General features: G+C 30.6%; 2 protein-coding genes across 2 annotated transcripts; both read right to left on the bottom strand.

Annotated features, from left to right (window-relative positions):
- Positions 1–4492: 4492 nt before the first annotated feature.
- LOC139501924 (toll-like receptor 4) lies at positions 4493–4966 on the bottom strand. Its single transcript, XM_071291225.1, has one exon. It carries the CDS (start codon positions 4964–4966, stop codon positions 4493–4495), a length of 474 nt encoding a protein of 157 aa, XP_071147326.1.
- Positions 4967–5137: 171 nt separating this feature from the next.
- On the bottom strand, positions 5138–6976 carry LOC139501922 (toll-like receptor 3). Its single transcript, XM_071291224.1, has one exon. The coding sequence runs from the start codon at positions 6974–6976 to the stop codon at positions 5138–5140; it is 1839 nt and encodes a 612-aa protein (XP_071147325.1).
- Between the last annotated feature and the right edge of the window lie 16623 nt (positions 6977–23599).

The following is a 23599-nucleotide window of genomic DNA, read 5'->3' as shown; positions in this document are numbered from 1 at the left end:
TACTCTTTATCCAGTTCACAATTGGAGATGAACCCAGAAAAGCGCCTCAAACGCACTAAATTATTAAACGTGTTGTTTTTTTGGTAAATTACAGCACTGGGTCGATACGTCTGCTGGTGGACAATCAGTCCCCGAGGGTAGCATCAGGTCAGTAGTCAGTACTACGTACGGTACTGACATGATTATAACAAACCTTTCTAAAATTGGCCGTTGATAAATTTTGAAATAATAAAGACACTAAGGTTTCAACTCTCTCCGGCAAAGTTTACCTTGGATGGATTAGGCTTTATTTAGGTATTTTTAGTTATATACTTCTTCAACTGTTTTGGTATTTATACATCATCGGCTTTATTTAGGTATTTTTTGTTATATACTTCTTCAACTGGTTTGGTATTTATACATCATCGGCTTTCTAATATTTGGCTCTGAACGTCACTGATAAAAGTAAATCTAGAAATGCGCTTAGGACTCATTAAATAATTAAACGTGTTGTTTTTAATTTTTTTTTGTTGTAAAAAGTAAACCATTAAAGGCCAAGCAAGACCCGAATTCTGTTACTGTGATGTATGACATGTATATGTAGAAAAAAAATTAAATCAGTTTGCTTGATACTTATACAAGATTGAGTAATTGTATTATAAGGAGTATACATCAATGAGATAGTTTTCACCAAGAAATGAAATACACATAATTTTCGTTTTTCTATTAAATATATAAAATAACTAACTGTTTAGTGGTATTTTAAGGTTTTTTTTAATGTTCCAATATTAAGCTACCCTATACAGTTACAGATGGCATTACATAAACACATACTATATACATGGATACGTTTGTGAAATACTTGAGTGTAGTTTTGTGGTCCTACTGTTTAAACGTTATTGGTTATTCGTGGAAGTTTTCACTTGATAACTATTTCCCACTTTAATTGATGCTGTGTGTGTAGCATGGTCGTTGGGGTTCATACTGCTGTACAGCTCTTTGTTTTTGGTGAATTGTCGTTTTTCTATGCCATTAGATTATCAGTATGTTTTTGACTTATTAGCCTCAATATGTTCTTGGTTTCTTTCGCCTCTCTAGTTAGTTGAAGATTAAATTATGCTTGAGCTACTATTGTTTAAGTGACTATCTTTCTGACAATAAATTTATCATAGAAACAAGGATTTCATTTTGTATTAACGCAAGACGCACGTTTCGTCTACCAAAGACTCATCGGTGACGTTCGATTCCCAAAAAGTTAAAAAGGTCAATAAAATTCGAAGTTGAATATTGTTGAAGAGCATTGAGACCAAAATTCCTAAAAGTGTTGCCAAATACAGCTACCGAAGTATATTCCTATGGTAGAAAAACCTTAGTATTTCAAAAATTCAAAAGACAAAAAAGAGAGTTCTAATAAGCAAACAGTTCTACATCAGAAAATAATTATCACAAGGATCGTGCGTTGCATACACAAGCAATTTTGTGTGTTCCCTGTTTAAGGTACAATTAATTTGGATATAACTTGAACTATAGTTATTCAAAATCAAATTATAACTTTGCGTTAAGATATCCACAACCTGTTATAATATATTTCAATTTTCCTAATTTATCACACCTGATAGAAGTTCTCTCTTTTGGTCATTCATTGTCGCATATCGAGCGTTTTTGCTAAATTGGTTTACATTGTCCTGTCATGAATCTGATGTTGTAGTTGTCGTTTATTGATGCGGTTCATAAGTGTTTCTCGTTTCTTGTTTTTTGTAATAGATAAGACCGTTGGTTTTCCCGTTTGAATGGTTTGACACTTATCTAGTAATTTTTGGGACCTTTTTTTAGCGTGTGGTTCGGTGTGAGCCAAGGCTTCGTACTTTATTTTGGCCTTTTTAACTTTTCGTCACCGATGAGTCTTTTTCAGACGAAACGCGCGTGTAGCGTAAATACATAATTTAATCATGGTATCTATGATGAGTTTATTTAATAAATTGTGACTTGGATGGAGAGTGTTCTCATTGGCACTCATACCACATCTTCTTATATCTATTTACGTGGGGGAAACAGTTTTCGATTTCGTGTATCCTGGTCAATACAAATTATGGACAGTGACACTGTCTGGGAAGACACGTTTCGTTTTTTCTTCCTTTCGCCAAAAAAAGACATATTGTTCATTTACTTTATAACCTTTGTTTCGAAAAATAAATTGATTAGGGACTTTTCGTTTTGTATTTTCTGCGGAGTTCAGTATTTTTTTGACATTTTTTTGTAACAACGTTCGATTAAAACGAAACATAAAAGTAAAGACAAGGAGCTTGAAATTATAAATTAAATATCGAAACTAACAACACATGAATACATTATTAATCAACATATATTAAATAATCTGCTCTTTTATTTTCGTTTTACAACTAAAATATAAATTATACAATGCAAACAGATAGCTAAGAAACTCAGTATGAATTTCGTTAGTTCTTATATCACCTCTTTTGTTAGTCAAACACATTGAAATCGATTTGATTTTATGTAGTTGCTACATCTTTATTTCGGAAGTTAAACTTAATATACCGATCTCATATTCATATTCAATAACAACAGTCTCAATGTGGCAGATTGATACGCTTTATCCGGGTTTCATTATACAGACTGTTAGAATACTTCTTGCGAGGAGTACTTGCCGTCAATAATTCTTCAGCAATTCAAAATACAGCCTGTGTTGTATAGAAACAAAAAGTTCTTCTGTAACCAGTTCTAGACCTTCATAAAATCCTGATATTGTCTAGCATTATTGACATGATAATGAGATGATATACAACTATGGAAATAAACTTGCACGGTGGAATGAAAAAAACATAATTTATTCCACCCCTCAAAGGGGAACGAAAGATACCAGAGGGACTATCAAACTCGTAAATCGAAAATAAACTGACAACACCATGGCTAAAAATGAAAATGACAAACAGACAAACAATAATGCACATGACACTACATTGAAAAATAAAGAATAAACAACTCGAACTCCACCAAAAAACTAGGGGTGATCTCATTTTGCACCAAAGGGAGATCCTTTAGAGCTTTTTCAATGATAAAAACATTTAAAAAGAAATCTGGCGCCAAAACGAATCGATCTTTTTGGTTGATTTTGTACCATATTATAGAGTGACAACTGATAGTGTAATAATTAATTTTTTTTTTCAAAAAAGTTTAAATTGTTTCTGAATATGTTGTACCCTCGAGTCTCTTTAAGAAGTGTTTGGCAATCATACTACTTTTTCGATAAAATAATAAAGTAAGGTCCACTATTTTCATGTTCGTCATATATATTGCACTAAATCCATTCCATGATAAAAACTTGTTCTTTTGCCAATTTATTACATTAATGGAAGAGAGCAAGTGAATTCGAAATGCAACACTTTTTTTCAGGAATAATATACATGTATTACCAAACAAAGCTAAAAGGTGTAAGAAGTTATTGTATATTTTTTAATCAATCTTCGACTATTGAAATAACTAAAAGCCTGTGAGTTGGAGTGCGAGCGAGGAAATTAAAATAGTAAGTGGTTGATTAATTTTAAATGCAGCAATAATTGAGTAGGTTTTCAATGACGAGACTTTTAGTTAATGTTTTCAGCATTTTTCAGCGAGCTTGTCACAGAACGTGGAGCGCCTTTGTGAAAGACTTTTTGTGATGTTCTACAACATATTGTCAGGTTTTTATTCTTCGAAAGCATATAATATAATTAGAGACTGTATCAATAACTAAAAAATAACAACCTTTGGTTATGGAAGAATATTGATTTAAATATACAAATTAATATTTGGGTTGTATATTTGTATTTATCACACTGCACAAAACAATTAAACTGTTAGAATAAGTCAATTCACATTCAGTTTTGTAATACATAAAGGAGGAAAAGAGGAGCTATTAAAACGGAAGGATTTCAAATTATGCGTGTATTAAAAAAGGTGTCATTCATTTTAACCTATAATTCAAATTGTTTATACTTGTTTACCTGATGTATAAGGTAATGTTCAACAACTAAGATCTTGATTTTAATATTGATATAAGGAAGTGGTATTTAAATGGGAAGAAAACACAAAGAACATCGCTTCACTTTACATAATTTCCTAACCTTGTACTGTATGTAATATTGCTACGTCCTGTTAAAATATAAAAATATTAAATCTTAAAATAACAAACACATGATTAGCGTACAATCAAGCATGTCTGTTTGACAACATGATGTGCCATTTTTTTTATAATTACAAACAGAGGAAAGCAATTGTTCATACCTGCAAGCACATCTAGTCGGGTTTTGATATCATTGGTTTCTTTTATTCCTTTCTTGAATTTGGTGCTCATCATATCTTTATTACCACCGTTTACTTTATTTACATATGCTTTACACATGCTTTACATATGCATTACATATGCATTAATATGACAAACCATCTGTGGAATGAAAAAAAATGAAATTGTTGAATAGTATCAATTGAAAAAAAGCTATAACGACACTGTCCTTTATTATCGTTTCATGGCTTGATCCAAACATTTCCAGAAAACGTTATTTTCATTTAATATGTCTGTTTTACGAATGTGGTCGTTGGCGTCCAATGACATCATTTGAAGAACACATTGCGGTATTTCTGTTTTCATTATATTTTCCAGGTTTATAACAATTATTCTTGCTTGTAATCCCAGGAAATGTTCAATTCCAACAGTAGCTTCATAGTAAGCCCAATCATTGTTAACAAACTCTTTTGAAATCACTAAGATTATCTTTTTGCATTTTTGAATTGAATTGTTTAAGGCAAAAAGTCTATGTTCTCCAGCAAGGACATCCCCTCTATCTAACAACAGAAGTTTATAATTTCGTCTCTCTTCGTGAAATATGCGCAAAGGTCCATATACCCATGTGTAGTCGCCCTCGCAATAAGCTACATATGCATCATATTCAAGTGCTTCTTCTTTTGACTTCCGGAAAAGTGGATTGGCCATTCCGATAAATAAACAAAAGTATTGTAGATGCAATTTGTAACGATATCCAACTAGAATGAATAAAAGAAGCACACCGAATAAAGTTGCAGAAAAAATTAACCATACTGTAGTAATACATCTTATTCTCATAATTCGCAAGTGATTGTAGACGATATTTGTTGTTGTAATATTTCAATCGTTTTCGACACACGAATAACTACCATTGCTGTCAAATTTAACTTTAGTAGTAAATAACCATTCTACAAAATCTAATGAAGCACAAGTACAAACAAGAGGGTTGCCCTCTAATAAGACTGTCATTGTTCTATTGGATTTTTCAAATAGCACTTCAATGGCGTCAATTTCTTGAGTTGTCAAGTAGGCTATCTTGTTGTTTCTGATATTAAGAAAACTTAGTCTTGTAAAGTCTTCCAGACATAATGGAATGCTTGTGAATAAATTTCCTTCAAGTATCAAAGATTGCAAACTGTTTAATTGACTTTTAAATGTTGAAATTCTGAATCGGTTTGTAAATGCATTTCTTGAAAAGTCTATATACTGCAAATATTTGAGTCCAAAGAGGAATTTACTGTGGTGATCATCTTTAAGGCCGATACTTAGTAAAGAGCTGTCCATTATCAACTGCTCCAAATTGACGGCAGATTCAAGAAGGTTGTGATTTAAATGTACGCATTTGAAATGTGAAATATTAAGTATTTTCACGTTCTGAAGTCCATTAACTGTGTAATTACAGTCAAACAATGAAGAGTATGCTAAATCAATTATATACAGGTCTTTGATTCCTTTCAATATAAGGCTGTTCATTGGGTTCCCTACTACTTTAATACAAGAGATATTCAGGACTTCAAGTGTCGAAGGAAACCATAATACAATATCTGGGAGATAAAATGGAGGAATAATGTTTAAGGATTTGTTAGCAAATGTATCCGTATTATCACTTGTATATTTTATTTCATCTCTCTTAAATGTATTTGGATTACATTGATTGTTGTTATCTGACATGTATAATCTCCTTATATGTGTAAACAAATTAAAATACCATATGATGTAAAGCTGGTGAAAATCAAAGTTATTGTTACTTAAGTTTAAACTCTCCAGACAATGTTTGTATTTCATCTTCTGAATAGCGTCGGCGTTTATCATTCTTATGCCATTGTAGGTCAAAGATAACTTCTTTAGACAAATGTTACCGATATATGTAAAAAAATCATTTGTTAAAACGAATTCACCATGCACTCTAAAATTATTGTTTAAATTTAGTTCATCCATCTTTCGATTTTTAAACACGTGCAACGCTGGCAAAGTATTTGATAGTTTTAGGTAACGTGCATTTGGAATAACAAGACTAGACAGAAATCCTAATGGTGAAAAAGTATCTTTTTCTATCGTTGTTAATTTGCCTTTTATCTCTAGATATTTTAATGGCGTTTTTGCAAAGGCATGAAACGAATAGTTGCGTAAAACATGAATTGTTATCTCACAATATAAGTACTCTAGAAGTTTCATGACAGAAAATATCTCTGTAAATGATCCATTTGACGGTCCACCATAAGTAAACACCTGTGTTAAATGTAAAACATCTGACCACGTCTCTCTTGGATACGTTGACAACAAGTCATGTGATATATGAAGTACTTGTAGGTAATCTAGTGGTGCAAATATATTCCCTTGAAACGTTTTCATTGGATTATCGAATAAACTCAGTTCGGTTAAATGTGGTAAATTCTCAAACGCTGATTTGTCAATTGAATTCACGTTACAATCACTTATATCAAGATATTTAAGCTGTGTATATTTAGCAAAAGCTTTCTTAGATATAATGTCCAGATTATTATTAAACAAATGTAAATTTGTTGTGTTTGATGGACAATCTGTTGGTATATGTGTTAAATTCCTTGAGCTGCAGTTACAATTTACTTCCTTCTTAGTTAATGTAATATCACAATGTTTCGGTACATAGGAACTATCACAAATAATCCAAATAAACATTTGAAATTTACAGAAAATCATTTCGAAAAATTATTGGATGATCACTGTTAGATTATAAAAATAATAAGGTTATTTAAATGTTCAAAGCTGTATTATAATCAAAACCAGTCATGCATATTAAAACTAATAGTAACCTTTAACGTCACCCATATAACTAAATATAGCTGAACAAAACAATTAAACATGTGTTTTACAAAAGGTAAACCCACTTTAAAAGAAATAAGACAAGATGACAATTCAGTGTCACAAGTTTTTCGTTCATAGTTCACAAAACATAAGGTAACGTAGTAAACATGAAATACTTCCTTCCCATACGTGGTTTGATAACATAAACGACAAATTATTGCTTAAATGAGATAACTGAAATTTGCTTAAGGAAAAATAACATTAAAGTTTTATAGTATGATAATTGCATTAAATTTACGTGCATTCCGTATATCCGAAATGGTGCTTAGCTGGCTGCAAAATTTGTCACATGTTTCTAGTATTATCTCATGACTTTCAGTAACAATGCATGGCATTCCGGTGATACTCGGTAAATTCCGGAAAATAGACTTCATTGGTTCACAAAATGATGCAGGATAATATCTATTGTAAGAGGGGGAAAAAATCTAAACTCATACATGTATTAAGTTTGCATTTATTATGTTCCAACATGATTTAGAAAGCATTTTGTTCCAAACAGTGTTCATTATGTTTTGTTGCCTTTTTTTATCGCTAATATAAAAATATATCATGGTGTAGTTTGTTTCCCTCCAATGAGGCATACTTTAAAAGATTCTTTATCGGATGTACTACATGTAAAATATACGGGTTTTTGTTTTAATCTGATAAAAAAAATGAAATGCAAATTTTTGCTTATCAATGACGAAGATCCACGTTACAAAAGGTTATCTGAAAAACAAGTTAATAATGTGCATGATGTGTCCGATTCACTTTGTTCTTGGTGATCTTTTTTGATAAAGTAATATACTCTCTTGAAATTAAATTTACGCTAGATTTAATCATATGTTTGTAAAATGAGCATTAGACAGTGTGTGATTGTGAAATATAAATATGAACAAAAAGCCCTTTCCTGCAATTGATTGAAAATGTGGTTTCAATAAAAAGTATGTTTACTATATCTGTAAATATAACATCAAAATACGAATTACATTTGTTTCTTTCCAATGGAAATATCAACAGTTATAGAAACTGCTTCAGTTTAGATCTCAAAGGTAAAAATGATTGAATGTAATAGTTATACATTAGACACGGAAACAAAGATATTTATGCCTACACCATGTACACTGCTTTGTTTTGTTACGGTCAAATCAGTACTGTTCAGCCAATTCGTTTGCAGACAATTCAGTATGATGTTGATGTGTGCAGGTACATAACAAGTACTGAACATAAACCAAAAATATGGTAATTGACTGCTAATTTAATGCTATTGTCATACAGTAAAAATCATATGTTAATTAGTTCTTTTTCTTATCATATACTTATACTAAATAATAAACGATTTTTACTGTAATTATAATAATACTTTATTCAGAAGCAATACAGCTTATAGACTGTACAATTTAAAATATTTTTAGAATGCATACAGGTTCAATCCACCATTTTCTGCATTCGAAAATGCCTGTACCAAGTCAGGAATATGACAGTTCTTGTCCATTCGTTTTTGATGCGTTTTGTTATTTGATTTTGCCATGTAATTATGGATTTTCCTCTGAGTTCAGTATTTTTGTGATTTTACTTTTTACCTAAATTATTAAGTTCTTTCAAATTGTGAACTGAAAACAACTGTATAAGTTCAAAAGTGAATGGATATTGCCAATAATATTTCTTAATGTATAGTTTTCTTACATCACTATATCTATTACATTCTGAAATAACATGGTATTTTTCTTCTACAATATTGTTATTGCACATAGTACGTAATCTTTTTTCTCTATCTACATTGTAATATCTGCCTGTTTCTATATTGAGACTATGAGCGGAGATACGATATTTACATGAAAAGGGTTTATATATTTGATTAACAGGTCTATCTAAATAAAATTGAAGTATATCTGTGTCATATATATATCTATAAAGTATACATTTTGAAGAGTTATTAAAAAAAGCATTAACATCAGTAATTAAAGTATCTTTCATTCTTTGTTTTAACTCATGTATGAATATATCAACATTATTTACGCTTTGTTTTAGCCAAACATCATGAAAACCATAACTACAAAAAATATCTTTGACTGAACATGTCAAAGTCGATTTTTCATTGTTTTTTTTAAATGAACTCTCCAATATATAAACTTATGTGCAGCATAGGTGACTTTACGGTACATTTTTAATTGTATTCAGTCTTGTGTTACCATGATTTGTAAATTTTAGAAATATGTAAAAAATAGTTAAGTTAGGTACATATGTGATTATCTGACTTGAAACTCTTTGGAATTTTCTAATTGAAATGGGGCGCTACTTCAAGCACCTGTTTAAATATCCAGCCTCTTTTCCCAATTTCTGCCGAAGGAGAAACAAGTACAGAAATTTGTTGACATTTAATTTCATAAAATATTTTTATCCCCTCCACTTTCCCCTTCCCCTTCTTCCACCTTGAAAAGAGGTTCGTTAATGGTTGATTTGAATGAGGACGCTTCTCCCAAAAGTTGAGATGTTACACTATTATTAACAAATTAATAATCAAGGAGAAATAACTCTAAATTAAATGACTTTTCAAAATATTCAATTTCAGTAATTGATGACATTTGTCTTTTCATTTATTACATAATATGCTCATTGGTTCAGACTGTAATGAAAGTATTGTATATCTAAATTCATAATTGGTACTTATAATTGTAGTGTATGCCAACCTAATACATGTATCTTTTGGTATGATTGATTTTGAAACATAAACTGTCACATCTGTGGCCTGCATCATCATATATAATTTGTGTTAGTTGTTAATTTGACTTAAGCATGTTTAGCGGAACATAAATTTTCATAACATGCGTTAAGTATATACAGTTATCAGTATTTAATAATTTGAACCAAAACTGAATCAGTCTTCTTTGTCTTTCATAATACATTGAATAACGTCCTAATTCACAGTAAACCATGTTATTAACAGCAGAATTTCTAAAAGAGTGACGATAGATACCAAAGGGACAGTCAAATTCATAAATCGAAAATAAACTGACAACGCCATGGCTAAAAATTAAAAAGACAAACAGACAAACACAAGTTCACATGAATAAACATTCAAAACTAAAGAATAAGCAACATGAACCATTCCATAAACTAGAGGTGATCTCAGGTGCTCCGGAAGGGTAACCTTTAGAACTCGTTTTAAAAATATAAATGTAATTTCTTAATATCATCAGCTTTATGATTACCCCACACTTCACAGCTATGATTAAATATACTAGCAAAACAGCTTTTCTTCCTTGATTGGCTAACATATCTGTGTATGTAAAAAACTGCAATGATTATAATTAAAAAAAAAACAACAAATATACAAAACTGTCACATATCTCTATTTGGTTGTTATTCAAAAACCATTTTTCTTGACTTTTACACTACTTCTATTTCTAAACACGACCACTGTAGTTTTAGACATATCAATATGTAAACCATATTCCTCTGCAGAAGAGTTAACAGCATTTATCATATTTTGCAGATCACCTATGTTCTCACCAAATAAAACAGTGTCGTCTGTATACATACGTAAAAATAAACTTAAGGATCTCAGTTCATATGACTGACAGCCATTACTGATTAGCTCTACTTCCATATCATTGAAATACAACGAGTATAATAAAGGGGATAAAGATTCCCCTTGCATCAAGCCAGTATTACAATAAAAATAATCTTAAATATTTTCACTACACTTTATACACGTTTTTAATATCGAATACATAGATCTAATTACAGTAAGAAGTTTGCCAGTAACACTACATCTAACTAATCTCAACCACAATTTTACATGAAAAACACTATCTGAGGCTTTATTATAATCGATGAAACAGCAATATAAGCATTTACCTGCAAGCGAATTGTCTGTAAAATTCACAAAAAACTGAAAATTACTCACGTATTCATTGTTCGGTGTTTCCAATGATGTTCAAAAATGGGTTAAAAGATAAAAATATTGAATGTGTTCGAAATTGCATATTTTTACAAAAAAGATTGCCTTAATCACCAATATTTACATGTAAATGCTGTAAATATTAGCAATATTTTCCATCAACAATCTGTACAAAAAATCTTACCTGATTACATTAAAAATAAAGCTAAACCTGTTATTTCTTATACTTACACCAAGTCTAGTGCATCCGAGATTTTTAACCACAAGAGAGTTGTAGAGGCCTTTAACCACAAAGATGTGAAATCCAAGCCTCTGTATTGCTCATGTTCATCGTCACACTACAATTTGAGTCTGGTCATGTTATTACTGGTAACCTTGGCATCGTTACCAATTAACAACTAAGAGAGTTTTTAGCCAAGGGACCAATATAGAGAATTTCCCAGTCCATCAACTCCCACTACCGACTACAGTGGTAAAGTGGTAAAGGTAAAGTCAATTATAAAGACTCAGAATATAACAAGTATAATCCGCATCTATATTAGTATGATCAATAATTTTATGACCGTTATTCAATATTTGTGTCAGAGATGACTAAGGATAAATTGTTTTGGTCTTTACACCGAACTTGCAGGAGAATCACGTCTAAAAACAACAGATGACAGAAACCTCTTATCTTGAGCAGTACAGGTCATGGTGTTGTCTCTTGTATCGTATATGATACACCAAAGGAAATCATTACTTACTGATTAAAAAACGGAAAAAGAAGTGTGTACATAAAATATCACTGAAGTTCCGTTTTTTGGTGAAAGAAAAAAGATAAATGTTAAACAAAGTTTTTGTTTTATAATAATATTTTTTATATAAATGTACATATTTTATACTGAGTTTACACGTGATTCGAATTCGATTCGCATTATATAATTCGTATTAGTTTAATTCGCATTTGAAACGTTTTACGTCCTAGTGTCAATTCGAATTCGAATTACAATTCGCGTCAAATTATCTTTAATGTCCAAACGACGTTAACATTGAATTCGTATACTCATATACTAGGTAAATTAGAACAGATCATATAATATGATCTCTTCTTTTTTACCTACTTCCTTCTCTAAACTGTAACTACTTATAAGGAACTTATCTAGAATCAACATTAGGCAGATGTGTAAATCCAACTCTACATGTTTTTATTCACATTCTTAGGTAGGTTTTAATCTTCAATATACTATGAATAATTATGAACTGCTGCCCATGTTACAAAATATTGAATAACTTAAATATCAACAGAAACATAAATAAAGGCAACAGTAGTTTACCGCTGTCTAAAGTTCATAAATCGATTAAGAAAAATCCAATCCAGGTTACAAACTAAAACTGAGGGAATCACATCAACTATAAAGGCAACAGTAGTATACCGCTGCTCAGAACCCGTAAATCGATGGGAAAAACAAAATCGGGGTAACAATCTTAAACTGAGGGAAACGCATTCAATATAACTGGAGAACAACGACACAACATTAAAAATGTAACACACACACAGAAACGAACTAAGCATTATACAAAATCCGATTAGAATAACAAATATAACTATAAGAGGAGAACACTGACACAAACCGGATCTATATCCAACCTAATACACCCCATGTGTACACATTTTTAATGGATATGTTAGTTTGTCACCATGTTAAATGTACCTGAGTTTTTAAATGCAAATTGCAAAATAGTTCGTCTACATACAGGTGTTATAAGTTGTTTTAATTTAAATGGCAACGAAAGTTGGTTTAACGGAAATACACATTTGATATAAAATCCGATAACAGGCTAAAAGGATGGCAGGTAAACAGTTTAACTTTAATTTATATCAACAAATTTAAACATAAAATGATAAAGTAGTAACGTTCTGCTGTCCGTGTAAAACATATGTATATTAAAGTTTAATATGAAGATAAACAAACACACTAATATCTAATTTAATTGCCACGTGTGTACACAAGGTTTATTAATTATATCTTAGTTTTCCTTTTCACCATGTTTGATATACCTGGGTTTTTAAATGCAAATTACAAAGTATTGCGTAGGTGCTATAACTACGTGTAATTCAAATAAAAACGAAAGTTGATATTACGGGAAAACACTTGTCATATCAAATCCTATAACAAGCTGAGAGAATGGCAGGTAAACGATTTAATTTTAATAAGCATAGACAATCTTATCAATAATGTGATAGAATAGTTACCAGCAGATGTTGCTTTATTTTAATGTAAAATCTTGTGTAAGTGTTGAACATGTACATATACATGTTATTAAAATTGTAAACGAAAGCAAATATTATGAGTATTCACGGTTCAGCCCCAAATTTAAATAACAGTCTAAGAGAATTAAAGGTTAACAATAAAATTTATTTTATATAAAAACAAAATCATATAATCTTTAAATTCTTTTATCACCTTCTGGGTACTAAAATGAATTCTTATTTCACTATTTGTTTTTAATTACTGATTGAGCCAAAAACAATCTCGTAGCTAGTGCCCCTTTAAGGAAGCGATTTTTTTTTAATCCATGAATCCCTCCCCAAGACAATATGTGTGTTCCTACGTTGGACATTATTACTTAGATATATTGTCGTGTTATCAATGGTTTGACCAAAAAAATGATGATCTGTTCTAATTTACCTACTTCCTTCTCTAAACTGTAACTACTTATAAGGAACCTATCTAGAATCAATATTAGGCAGATGTGTAAATCCAACTCTAAATGTTTTTATTCATATTCTTAGAAACCAGAAATATATACATCCTAAAACATCCCGTGTGAATGATGTTAGTTTGTCACAATGTTTAATGTACTTGAATTTTTAAATGCAAATTACAAAATAGTTCTTCTACATACAGGTGTTACAAGTTGGTTTAAGTTAAATGGAAACGAACGTTGGTTTTACGGAAATACACATTTGATATAAAATCCTATAACAGGCTGAAAGGATGGCAGTACAATTTAACTTAAATTTATATCAACAAATTCAAACATAAAATGATCACGTAGAAAGGTTCTGCTGCCCATGTAAAACATATTTATATAGTGTTAAAGTTTAATATGAAGATAAACAAACACACTAATATCAAATTTGCTACGTGTGTACACACGGTTTATTTATTATATCTTAGTTTTCCATTTCACCATGTTTGATATACCTGTGTTTTTAAATGCAAATTACAAGTATTGCGTAGGTGCTATAACTACGTGTTATTCAAATAAAAACGAAAGTTGATATTACGGGAAAACACTTTTCATATAAAATCCTATAAATAGCTAAGAGAATGACAGGTAAAGAATTTAACTTAAATTAACATAGACAATCTTATCAATAATTCGATAGAATAGTTACCAAAAGATGTTGTTTAATCTTAATTTAAAATCTTGTGTACGTGTTTTACATGTACAACTACATGTTATTAAAATTGGAAACGAAACCAAATATTACGAGTATTCACCATGTTCACGGTTAGCCCCAAATGTATATAACAGACTAAGAGAATCAAAGGTAAACAATTTAAATTTATTTCATAAAAAAAAAATCTTATTATCTTTAAGTTCTCTTATCACCTCATTGGCTACTGAAAAGGAACTCTTATTTCATTATTTGTGTTTTATTATTGTTTGAGACAACAAAAAATGATATATATTTGGTTTTTCATATATCTCATAGCTAGTGCCCCTTTAAGGAAGCGATGTTTTAAAAAGTTCCATTTATCCCTCCCCAAGACAATATGTGTGTACCATCGTCTGACATTATCACTAAGATATATTGTCGTGATATCAATGGTTTGACAAAGAAATTAATGATATGTTCTTATTAACCCACTTCCTTCTCTAAACTGTAACTACTTATAAGGAACCTATCTATAATCAATATTAGGCAAATGTTTAAATCCAACTCTAAATGTTTGTATTCACATTCTTAGGTAGGTTTTAATCTTAAAAATATACTATGAATAATAATGAACTGCTGCCTACGTTACAAAATATTGAATATCTTAAATATCAACAGAAACATAGATAAAGGCAACAGTGGTTTACCGCTGTCCGAAGTTCATAAATCGATTGAGAAAAAAAAAATCCAGATTACAAACTAAAACTGAGGGAAACACATCGACTATAAGAGGATAACAACACAAACTAGATCTATAAACCAGATCTATATACAACCTTATTCTCCCGTGTGAACAAATTTTGTTTATGGATATGTTAGTTTGTCACCATGTTTAATGTACCGGAGTTTTAAAATACAAACTACAAAATAGTTTCGTCTACATACAGGTGTTAAAAGTTGGTTTAAGTTAAATGGAAACAAAAGTTGGTATAACGGAAATACACATTTCTTATAAAATCCTATAACAGGCTGAAAGGATGGCAAGTAAACAATTTAACGTAAATTTATATCAAGAAATTTAAACATAAATTGATAAAGTATTAACGTTTTGCTGTCCATGTAAAAACATATTTGGTTAGTATTAAAGTTTTTAATATGAAGATAAACACACACACTAATACCTAATGTGCCACGTGTTTAGACAGTCTTTTTTATTATATCTTAGTTTTCTATTTCGCCATGTTTAATGTACCTGGGTTTTTAAATCCAAATTACAAATTTTTGCGTAGGTGCTATAACTACGTGTTATGTAAACAATTTAACTTTATTTTACATAGACAATCTTATTAATAATGTGATAAAATAGTTACCAACGGCTATTGTTTTTTTAATGTAAAATCTTGTGTACGTGTTGTACATGTACATGTTATTAAAATTGGAAACGAAAGCAAATATTACGAATATTCACGGTTCAGCCCCAAATGTATATAACAGACTAAGAGAATAAAAGGTAAACAATTTAAATTTATTTCATATAAAAAAATTCATATAATCTTTACGTTCTTATATCTTAAAACCACGAATAGATTAAAACACATGAATAATCTCGAATACATCATTATCACAACCCGTCATCTTCCTTTGATTGTTTTTCAGTGTTGCTGATGTGCTTTGTCTATATGCCTTTTTGTGTTTCTTTGTTGACATATTTGTTTGTTGACTGATGTTGTTATATTTGTCTGTTGACTGATGTTGTTACCCCGATTTTGTTTTTTGTCCATGGATTTATGAGTTTTGAACAGCGGTATACTACTGTTGCCTTTCTTTATGTACCCCTAATTCTCACATTTTCAGCTTATATGTCTCTTTGTTTTGTTCACACATTGTTGACAAAATATGGTCATTTTGTGCAACTTTCATAAAAGTGACACGTTTAGGTAGTTATAATCCATCATTTTCTACATAAGAAAATATCTGTACCAAGTCAGGAATATGACGATTAATACCCATATATTCGATGTGTTTGAGGTTTTGATTTTGCATTTTGATTATGGACTTTCCGTTTTGAAATTTCCTCGGAGTTCTAGATGGATCTGAGAATGTATTATATGTACCTGTAAGCACATCTAAACTAGGTTTTTATTTACTTTCGAATGGTTTTGTATACAGAAAGATATTGTGTAAGGTAATTTCTCTAATTCTTCGTCAATTTATCCCTTTCTGCACCCATTGTATAAAAAAATGTAATCAACGTGATGTTCGTTTGATCTCAGTACTTCATTGGTTAAAATCCGATTATGACGTCGAATTTTCTTGCTTTTCTCTGAAATTCCTATTGTGACGGCATGAAAAAAGGCGACCATGACTGATGACGTCACATAGAAAGAACACATCTGTTTGCAGATCATTGGAAAAGAAGGTATACGTTTGCCTGCATAATGTTAGAAAATCATTAGAAAAACAGACTCTACCACCAAATCTCGTGTTATACGATATTTATCCACTCTCGACAGTTAAATTTTAAATATTTAAAACGCTCGGGCAAAAATTTAACTGTCTCGAGTGGATAAATATCGTATTACACTCGATGCAGTGGTAGAATCTATCTTTATAGTTCATATAAAAGAGAACTCGACTTTATATCTACAACTTTGCATATGAATTACCATGTATTTAAACACAATTATTTATATCTTGAGGTAGTTTGAAAAATACTTCATTTGCAATGTTTCTTGCCATTTATAAAAATTACAAAGTTAAAGTATATTGGGTATTCGGAATCATTAGTACGTCTTTTTAAAATAGGAACGAACATTTTTACAGAAAAATACATATTGCAACTAAATAAAAATAGGCTTTTGAGATTGTAGTTAATCAACAACTTAAATTTGTATTTTCTTTCAAACTTTCAAATGAGTATGAGCAACATTTTATTTTATACTATTCTGTGTTCACATAGAAAATATAATTTAAAGGAACATCACCATAGCTTGCAAATGACTTATTTGTATTGTAAACAAAACAAAACAGGTTATTCTATTTTGAAATATATTAACTATAATTCACGATGTTTGGTTGTATAATAGAATTACATAATAAGATTAAGCTCTTTGCTTAAGGTGGTATGAGAGTCTAAAATAAAAATTATAGAATTTGTTCATACTTTGCCAAAACGTAGTATCTATTGATATATGTCGAAAAATATAATAAAAATGATTGGTCACCCCGCATTTTCTCAAGCTGCAGGACGGGACAAAATGACATATTGTGTATGGATTATACAGGAAAATACACACTTTTGTGATTAAAAACTAAACAAAATGATAACATTGTTAAGTACTATAGGAAAATATAGCTTTCAGACACTGCTTTGAGAATATCAAAAGAAAAGATAGGATCACCGTACGTTTTTTCCGGCTAGAATACAAAATTGGAAAATTCCATGTAGAATCCTTCAGAAAATGGACTGTTTTAGAGTTACCTCCCCTTAAAATACCAATTTAAAAAGAAAACTAAAAACAACCAAAAATAGTTAACGTTTGCCAAAATATTAATATTAATTTTATAAGTCATATTTCTATAAATTAGTTCTTATAAATGAAAATTCACATTAAATATCTGCATTCCTGCATCAAATTTTGCTAACTTGATGGAAAATCTAGACCTTTGGTTCTCTGTTTTTTACGATCCAAGATGGAGGAAGACACCCATACCACCTTAAATCGGTAAATTTTTTAACAGATTGGCAAACAATGTATGACACAGTTTTATAAACAAGGAAACACAAGTGTTTTATGCAATATTTAAACTATATTAATCAACAAAAGAAACGATACACGACTTTGGAATAAAATTATCAAAAAGTATCAAATATGAAACAAATTGAGATACACCATTTTAAAAAGCTTTCATTGGCAATGTATGGACATACGATAATGAAAATTAAAATCTGTGGGAAAGTAACAAAATTCCGTGTAAATGATCATAGGGTGCAAATTATACACACTAAATGAATTTTCAAATTTGTTTACAAATATTCAATATGCTATTCAAGTTATGTTCATGTTGTAACAAATGGGTTAAAATAAAATCTCAAAAAATGCAAAAAAAAATAAAAAATATCGCCACAAATCAATGCTCCTGATATGGAAACAACACACTGTACATTTGGAACCAATCAGATTTTTATTTAAAATTGTTACCGTTTATTTTAATTTCACTTTACACATACTGTCTATGGTAAATCATTGATAATGTATGCATTTTAACGATTTCTCGTTGGGCCGAACTTTGCCTTACAAATAAACGAAGAAACTGTTTGATTTTTTTTTAAAAAGAGTAGATTGCAAACATTGTCTTTACCTATAAATGAGAGAATGGCATCATTAGTTGGAAATTCAGTTTTTCAAACTATCGTTTTATGAAAATTTTGTAAAAAAATTAAAAATTGCCAAGTGACGTCATGAAAGCAAAAAAAAAATGATTTAAACAGATTTGTAATGCCATGGTCATTAAATATTTCTACCTTCAAGTTTGGTCCTATAAAAGGAAAACTTCATCTTTGATACGAAAAAAAAAATCGTGTATCGGTTCTTTTTTTTACTAGTATATTTAAAAAAAACCCAGATATTTGGTTTTGTTAAAAAAAATCTTTCCAACTGAGCCATACAAGGAGAGATTACTTTAAAACAAAATATTATAAAAAAAATCAATCAAGGTAGGTCAATTTTACACGACTTTAAAGAAAACCTTATTCCAAATATTAATTCAACCGCCGTCAATCGAAATTCCCGATCTAAATTAAGCAGTCTTTATAATTGTGTTAAAGGTGGCAATGCAGCTGCAGCCAGATTATTTAATAAAAATGCACGTGGATATCCACAAATATTTCCGTGCAATGCCAGAAAATGACAAACCTGATCTAGATTATCTTCCGATAATACCACAAGGTCAACATTGAACGGGAGAGCTTATTCGCTTTCCTTTTCCTGTGACATAACATGAAAAACCCAAAGCCTCATCTATCTGGTTACATGAACAAAGCTAAAGTGTGGTATACAATATGTAGGACAAACAGAACGGGAGTTTTTTAAACGAACACAGGAACATCTACACCGCTTCCGAAAACCTAAGAAATTCAAAAGTATAATTTATCAACATTTATTTAAACACACCCACAATATTAAATTAATTAGATTTTAACCGCTCGAAACGGTCCAGAAACAACAAGGGCAGTCGCATAAACAATTTGAAGATTCCCGTAAAAATATCGAACTGTCTTGGATTAAACAACTACAAACAGCTTACCCCCTGGGTCTAAATGACAATATACTTTAATAAGGGAACATATCTACTACTTCTTCTATTGATAACGTGAATATTATTGATTATTATGTAAACTGGGTCAACTACCCATTAGTAAATTACACGATATTTTCAAAGAGTGTGACACCATCTCATTCTTCAGCCCACTGTATGAATATTCTCGTATAATTACAGCTTTTTTCCACCATAGGCTGTTCCCGCGTATCGACAAACCTCAAGATCATAAACGTGATTTTCTGCAAATTAAATATATAAGCAGAGGTATTGATTTTATCAACTTATCTAGTATATTTAATGACTCTACCGTTAAAAACTTTATACCTCCCTATTTTGATAATATAGAACCACCTATAATTTCATACACCTACTAAAAAACCCAGCAGAAGTTGTTTTTTTATTATATGTCGGTTACATCAGTCGTAGTTAGATATTAATACTCCCTTAACTTGAAACTGTGAATCGTCGTTTAGATATGCACCCTATGGCCATGTTTTTACAGGGGACCTCAATATCGTCCAAGACAGAGAGATTAAAAACTTAAAAAACAAAAGACCAACATATCGTCCTCCATCTAAAATAGATTGGGAAGAGTGTCTTCAAGTCACCAAAGATGCTCTTTCCTCGTTTTGTAAAAAATGGTGTAAACGGGAAAAATCTGATAAAAATCTCTTGATTCTTATTTAAATAATTGTATGAATGTGGTAGATAAGAGAATATCACATTTTGAAAATCATTTAGAAGTAAATAATAGAGTACATAATACACCTATGTCAAGAATAAGAAATACACTTCAAAAATTTTCAAAGCGGTTTGTGTTTGTACCGGCCGACAAAGCAGCCAACAATGGGGTGTTGGTATGTCGTAAATATTACACGGACGTTCTTAAGAATGAAATTTTCAATTCATCTACATTCGAGTCCATCTGCTTCACAGAGAGTCATATAGTAAACAAACATATCACAAAGCTTAAGGCTTCTTCTGAACATTTGAAGGTCCCTTCAATGTATTGGCTACCTAAACTAAATAAAAAACCATTTAAATATCGTTTCATCTCGGCCTCTAGTAAGTGTTCTACAAACTAATCTTTCAGTGCTCTTAACTAGTTCATTAACTACTATTAAAGAGCTTATCATAAACTATTGTAATAAAATATATGAACATAGTGGTATAAATAATTTTTGGAGTGTACATTTTTTTTGGATGTTTTAGATAAGTTTCGTGCTTTTGATGGTCTTTTTGATTTTGTTGACCGTTTATGATTTTTCTACTCTTTACACTACACTTCCACACTATCTTATTAAACAAAAGTTTTCCTATTTAATTAAATGGTCGTTTGGTAAAGCTGAATGTAAATATATTTGCTGCAACTGATTTAAAGCCTTCTTCTTTAATAAGAAAAGTAAATATGCTAGATATACTAACTGGAGGTGTGATTAGATGATTGAAGTTGTTAATTTTCTCCTTAATGATATTTATGTACGTTTCGGCAACAAAGTTTATTGACAGGTTGTAGGTATCCCCATTGGCACTAATTGTGTCCCTTTAATAGCAGACTTGTTTTTGTACTGTTACGAATCACAGTTTATGCCTAAATTCATTCAATTGATAAATTCAACAACACTTACCGTTATCTTGATAAGTTTTTTTGTTAAATAATCAAGAATTTTCTCAATATGCTGCTGAAATTTACCGTTAACTTGATGATATTTTTTCGTTAAATAATCAAGAATTTTCTCAATATTTTACTCAAATTTACCGTTAACTTGATGATATTTTTTCGTTAAATAATCAAGAATTTTCTCAATATACTGCTAAAATTTACCGCAAGGAACTTACTTAAAAACAAATCAAATTTATTCGGTAATAACTGTCCTTTCCTGGATTTTGGTTTGTAACCGGAAACTCCACATACAAATTTACGACTATTATTAATTTTCCATTTTTAGATGGTGGTGTTCCTTTGGCACCATCTTACGGTGTTTATATTTCATAGCTCGTTCGCTATGCCTGTGTCTGTTGTGACGTGTTTGATTCCAACGAACGCAATCTATGTATTACTGGTAAATTTTTAAACCAGGGATATCGTTACCATACATTACTTAAAACCTTTACTAAATTTTTCCGAAGATATAGAGATTTGGTTTTGCAGTTTGGTTGTATCTATTTTTGTTTCAAACGGGATAGCACATCCTCATTTTTACGGAAATGTTGTTAACCGTTCCCGGAAATTTAGAAATGATCCGTGTAAACTTGTCGCTCCTTTAAATCAACTTATTCTAAAAGGTTACCTTTTCAATAATGTATTAAGATCATTGAATATTGTTTGTATTGGTATAAATATTGATTTTGTTATCAATTGATTAAAAGCTAACTAAATATTACTAGTATGTTATATACATATACATATTCATGGATGTACAATCTGTCGATACCTGTAACTTGTCATTGCACAAGGTCATGTTTTTTCTCTGGCTGTTTATGACGTCTTTACTCTAAATCCATTGGATGTTGGATGTGTACGGATTGATAGTTTAGTCTTAGATGCATAATTTTTGTTATTAGTTGTTAGTGGCTTTGAATTAGCTGTCAGATAACTGCGAGTACTCTCAGATCTGTTCATTGTATCTTTCTGTGTCGGGATGTATAATTACCCGGCCACGTCCACTTGTATTTTGTCCATCTGATGAGTTAAGCCTTTTTCAACTTAATATTATAGTTCGTTCTTATGTTGTACTGTTATACCACTGTCCCAGGTTAGGGGGAGGTTGGGATCACGCTAACATGTTTAACCCCGCCACATTATTTATGTATGTGCCTGTCCCAATTCAGGAGCCTATAATTCAGTGGTTGTCGTTTGTTTATGTGTTACATATTTGTTTTTCGTTCATTTTGTTACATAAATAAGGCCGTTAGATTTCTCGTTTGAATTGTTTAACATTGTCTTATCGGGGCCTTTTATAGCTGACTATGCGGTATGGGCTTTGCTCGTTGTTGAAGGCCGTACGGTGACCTATAGTTATGAATGTCTGTGTCATGTTGGTTTTGTGGACAGTTGTCTCATTGGCAATTATATCACATCTTCTTTTTTATATTTAAGTATGAAAAATAAAAGGGTCATACAAACTTTTATTGGAAAAAAAAATGGTAAAATCGATATAAGAGAAAAGCATAAATCAAAAATGTTTTTTTACTGTACGAAAGAATAAATAAATTTTCAAACGTTCCGTTTTATTCATGTCTCTAATTAATTCTTGTCTATTTATAAGCCCTCTTATGTATTTCAGAGCTTTTCCCTCATCAATTTCAATTATTTTGAAATTAACGTTACTAATAAGTGTAATATAACACCTCTTCTGAATATTCAAATCTTGTTTGATTTAAGTTTAATGTTCAAAACAAATATACTGTGGAGAACATAACTGTCAGCAAAATTAATAAAAACATCATAAATATACAGTTTTTGATGATATATACCTTGAAATTTTTTTTAATTACAGATTTTATAACATCAAACATATCACTGGCTCTGTATAACTATATGTGTCATAACATCGTCGGATCAGAAGAACATGTTAACACAATCAGATTAATGAATGCGATGAGAGATAATTTGTCAAGTCACAAATCATTTACATGGATAACAAGTGGAAGCTATGGAGAAGGACTTGAAAAGCGAGGAAGTGATTTAGATATAATGCATGTAATAAAATCTATTAAGGTGAATGCAGATAAGCAACCCGACTTTGATTCAAGTATAACTTATCTGTCCACGGATACAGACGATGTAAAACCTGGTTTTACTCAATTAAGGCTAGAATATAGCAGACTTCAGTATCATTTTGAATGTTGTGAAGAACATAATGGTAAACATTATTTTTCGAGT

The sequence above is a fragment of the Mytilus edulis genome, chromosome 13, assembly GCF_963676685.1.
Source record: "Mytilus edulis chromosome 13, xbMytEdul2.2, whole genome shotgun sequence".
NCBI lineage: Eukaryota > Metazoa > Mollusca > Bivalvia > Mytilida > Mytilidae > Mytilus > Mytilus edulis.
This window is presented reverse-complemented; position numbering and strand designations above follow the sequence as displayed.